A 4725-nucleotide genomic window follows, 5' to 3' on the forward strand; every position below is an offset into this window, starting at 1 on the left:
CACATGCTTCCAGATGAATATTGTTCAGACTTTTACAAGCCAGAAACAATATTGAGAACATATGAAGTGCCTGTGTATCCTCTCCCTGACAAAAGTGAATGGAATATACCTGAACACATTGATACCGAAGTTGTGTTGCCACCAAAATACAAGCGACCTCCAGGAAGGCCAAAGAAGCAACGGGAGAAGTCATTTAGCGAGTTTAGCAAAAGGAAGGGTACCAATTCTTGTAGTACATGTGGACAGCGTAGTCATAATAGACGTTCATGTCGAACTGCAACACGGAATGCATAGGAACTGATACATCCCACAATTGAAATGTTCTTTTACTTAATTTTTGTTTTGTCGAATAAATAACTTATTTGCCTTTTGAAATATTTGTTTCTTTATTTGCTTGCTTAAATTATAAATTAACTTGAATATTATCTCAATATTAAACATGATACAAAATTCTCAATCGATAAATATCCAACTATCAAGTTGATACTATTAACATTTATTGATAGACACAAACTACTGGTAATAATACTTGAGAATATGTTGGTGAATACACATAAAACATTTACTGAACGTTTATCACTTTTAAGAATGCAAGTATCCAAATGTCCTCAAGTAAGAATTGAAAATAAATGAATATAGTAATACTTGTGTATATGTTGATATGAAAAGACCCTAGTATACATTTATACTATTGAATATGTTGATTAAAAAAAAACACACAAACTGAACAAAGATATATATCCAAATGTATGTGTTCAGGCAGACTGGACATTTATACAAACATACATCGATTTCTTCCTACCATTACATTGAATGCAATAACCCAAACAAAAATAGTAAATCAACATGATCATATATAAATATTAGAGTTGATAATGTTTGACAAAAAACTAAAATATTAGTTTTAACCATAAGCATAAAATAGAAGTTCAAAAAGATAACTAGTACAAGATACTAATCAATCCTAACAAGTTGACTATTATCGATTCTTGCGGGTGGCCTCATCATTCTGGGTGGTGCCTCATTCTCGCTAACAGCCCCTTCTTCCATCTTCTTCGCTGCATATTGCCACAATAGTGCGCCGTATCTGATGCGGTGTAACTTAGAATCAAGGTATTGAACTGGAATACCTTCACCCTCACTTAGGTACTCTGCAAATGCTAGCAAATATATCCCACAATCCCTGAAAGATACATTACTTATTAAATAAGATATTGTTTATTTAAAAAGTAAATTAAGAGACTATTTTTTTTACATTTTTTTATACTTACAAGTCACCTGATCCCTGTTGAGGTATATCCTCCACATACGTCACATCGTATGCAATGTCCTGATCTTGTGTATCATCTGAATTATTGGCAATCTCCATTGACACATACATTGGCAGAAGCTGAGCAAGCTTTTGAATTTCATCCCTAACATAAGAGTTATGACCTACTGCTCTGTATGAGTCATATACATAAATGCGTCGTTCAACTATTGACAAAACAACCAACACCCAGTGATTTTTCTTCTCCACATTCACTGGTATGAACACATTATTGATTGTATTCCATGGAATGGCAGCCATCAACCTATACCCATTTATGTAATCACGTATGTCGCTTTCAATATTTGCAACACATATTTCGCTTCCAACTTTAGCATATGTGGTATAAATTTCATCAATTTTTGACTTGAACAGACAGTCAACAGTAGTGTATCTGTAGCGACTATTGATGTTGTACTTACTTTTTTTACGCAAATAATATAGAACCACATCAATATGCTGTCAAAAAAATTATCAATAAATATATGTGCACATCTTATAAACAGAAAGGGCTCCTTTTACATATATATTCATGTTTTTACCTCATCATTCAGAAGTTGTTTATCATAAGACAGAGAGTAGAACCAATTCTTGTTTGATATGAGATGAATACCCAAATCCATATCAACCGCCAATTCTGCTTTTTTATTCTTATACCGATCTTCATCATGCATCCTTTAGATAACAAATAGAATTAAAATTTAAGTATATTATGTGTACAGATGACAATCATATGAAATAAAAATACTTACTTATTCATATGCCTAACAAGGAGCCCTTCACGAAGCCACATTGCATAATCGTCAAAAAGATCATAATTATATGGCCCTCGTATGAAGTCAGAAACAAAAGGATGTTTCTTTTCATAAATTTTTACCACATTGGAAGAGCTACCTGAAATTTTATGTATACAGACACACAAATTGTAAAAAACATATTCTCGACTTATTTCCTCATCAATTTTGCATGAAAAATCATGTATGTTAAAAAAAAATAGGAGGAGAAACATTATTAATTACCAGATGATGATCCAAAATTTGTCGAGTATGAAGAAGAATTCCATCGATCGGGACGTCTTGTCCTTTGAACTGGCACGGGTGTAGTATCATAAACAACACCCTCTGGATGAACCACAACCTCTGGATGAACCACAACACACTTTTTGGGATTGATTGTGTCAAGGCTAGGTAACAAAACATCAAGCAACTCAAATTGTGACTGTGGTTGTTGGATTCCATCGTTCTGTAAGGCATTAATGTCTCCTGTCTGAAATGAAATGGCAAAAATAACATATATTATTCAGAATGTCGCGCATAAATAATTTATATGAGTAGAACAATTAATATTACACTAATTAATACTTACAGTAGAGATACTATCCTACCATCAGAATTCTACCAAAAGTTACATACATATTTATAGTATTATAATGTATTATATTACCAGTAGGTATACTTACAAAGTATCATATGTATTGTTGGTATTGGAATGTATTCTATTATCAGTAAATATCCTAGTATATAAATATTTCTACAAAAACTAGAAATAAGTAAATACAACTTATAAGTTCATTGAATAAACCAGAAGTATTCAATTTATATAATGTATTTACTTATTTTTGAATACATAATTGAATACATTTTTTAAACACCCTTATAAATACAATAAAATTTAAACAGTACCTCAAATGATGGCATTCCAACAGGCTGTTTGCCGTTAGACTGTTCATGTACCGACAAAGGGTCTTGTATGTGTATCTGGGCAGGCTGATAATTCTCCTGGACATTATCTTTGACGTGTTCTTCAAGAACGAATCGAAATGTCTGATCCTAACAATATTACAATAATAAATATTTTTTGTTTGAGAAATGTAACAGAATATTACAATAATAAATATTATGTTTGAACCTTTAAATTTTTTGATGATGTATCTATTCTTGAACATTTTTCACCATCCACTTCTAAATTAGAAACACAATTTAATTCACGTAGTACCTCATTTATATCAAAGTGAGGTTTATCCAAGAATGTTGAGATCTGGTTGCCGTCTTTCATTGAATTGTTGTTCGACAAATCAGGTACATGTGTTGGAGATTTACTTCCATCTTCCTGTTTATGTTATACAAAAATAATTGAGTTTTGTAACATTGGTTAACCTGTATATGTGAATGTATTCTCGTAATTTATCATTGTTGTGCTTAACCTGACATGGTGCTCCAGATTGAGGATTGCTTTTGTTGACTGCATCCATGACTTGTTTAAAATTTTCCAGTATAAACAAGCGCAACTCCTTGAACTCATTAGTAACCTGATTATTAAATAAAGTGTAAGAATATATCGGAATACAATGTAAACTAAAAAAAATGTAACAACTTCCTTATAGAATCCTTGAAAGAGGCAAGATCTTGTCTTAGCACACCAATTTCGCCTGCCTTGGTATCTTGAGGTTGGTTCGAACTCCCTTGTGGTGTAGTGTTGGCAGAATCATCCGGTTGATTATACAACTCTTGTACTGGTACATTATTCTCCACGGGGGTTGAAACAAAACTAAAGGGTGTACTATTTGCCTTACGGTAACCATGCAATACTGGTGGGCTTTTCTCCTTACAACTCGAACCTGCATGCATATTGAACTTTTTGATCGATGTGGACAATGAAACAGTTACCTTCTGTTTACCTTTTTCTTTATTGTGTGGCTTATGACTTGGAGGCTTTGAAGTGAAATCATCATCTTCGTCATCATCTTTGTCGCCAACTTTTTGAAAGGTATTCTCGGGGATTGCATCACTTTTTGATGGAAGCTGATAAAATGCAATCTCCTTTAGTGAAGGTTGAATGTTTTTGTATTTTAACTGCGCACAAAACAATTATAATTAACAAGTATATTGATAGACAACGATATCTGTACTAATTGAATAATGAAAATATGTTAAATTACCGGATTGCTGTTATCACCGAACATTCCTTCCATTAAGAATTCATAATGTATTCTGCTGTTTCTGGTCCTCCAATTGACCAGTTTGGGAATACGATTGGTCTTCTTTTCAGCAATATTCAGATCAACAGCAGAACAACATTCATATATCCAAACTTGCATGGCAAGAGGCATACCATCAATTCTATAATTACTTTTTCTTGGCATCCATTTTTTTTGTTATGCTTTTGACCAATTTGGAGAAAACATCTTTTCCCCAGGGGTATTCATTGTACCGGCCGCTCTCAACTAGATCAAAATGTATCCTTGGAATTGATGAGCTCTTCTTCTCACCGGAATAGATGAACGTACTGATAAAATACAGAATTGCGAATTTAATAGCATCGTCATCATTCCCATCACGCCATACCTTGTTTTTATACTTACTGATCAACTCTGCTTTTTTGATAATACTTTTGCCCTCAAAGTACTGATTGATTAA

At 33.0% G+C, this 4725-nt stretch overlaps 2 protein-coding genes across 2 annotated transcripts in view; one reads left to right on the top strand and one right to left on the bottom strand.

Annotated features, from left to right (window-relative positions):
* Window positions 1-294, top strand: part of LOC102594692 (uncharacterized) — a 1265-nt gene extending 971 nt beyond the window's left edge. Inside the window, exon 3 of the mRNA XM_006356061.1 lies at window positions 14-294. Coding sequence (XP_006356123.1) covers window positions 14-294 — 281 coding nt within the window. The remainder of the gene's footprint in view (window positions 1-13) is intronic.
* Window positions 295-923: 629 nt separating this feature from the next.
* LOC102595026 (uncharacterized) lies at window positions 924-3309 on the bottom strand. The gene is made up of 7 exons (XM_015312688.1): window positions 3298-3309; window positions 2992-3138; window positions 2329-2575; window positions 2062-2203; window positions 1852-1984; window positions 1272-1768; window positions 924-1183 (listed from the first exon to the last, which is right to left on the bottom strand). The coding sequence occupies exons 1-7, from the start codon at window positions 3307-3309 to the stop codon at window positions 955-957; spliced, it is 1407 nt and encodes a 468-aa protein (XP_015168174.1). The 3' UTR covers window positions 924-954.
* Window positions 3310-4725: the final 1416 nt, after the last annotated feature.

The sequence above is a fragment of the Solanum tuberosum genome, unplaced genomic scaffold, assembly GCF_000226075.1.
Source record: "Solanum tuberosum cultivar DM 1-3 516 R44 unplaced genomic scaffold, SolTub_3.0 scf00214, whole genome shotgun sequence".
Lineage (NCBI taxonomy): Eukaryota > Viridiplantae > Streptophyta > Magnoliopsida > Solanales > Solanaceae > Solanum > Solanum tuberosum.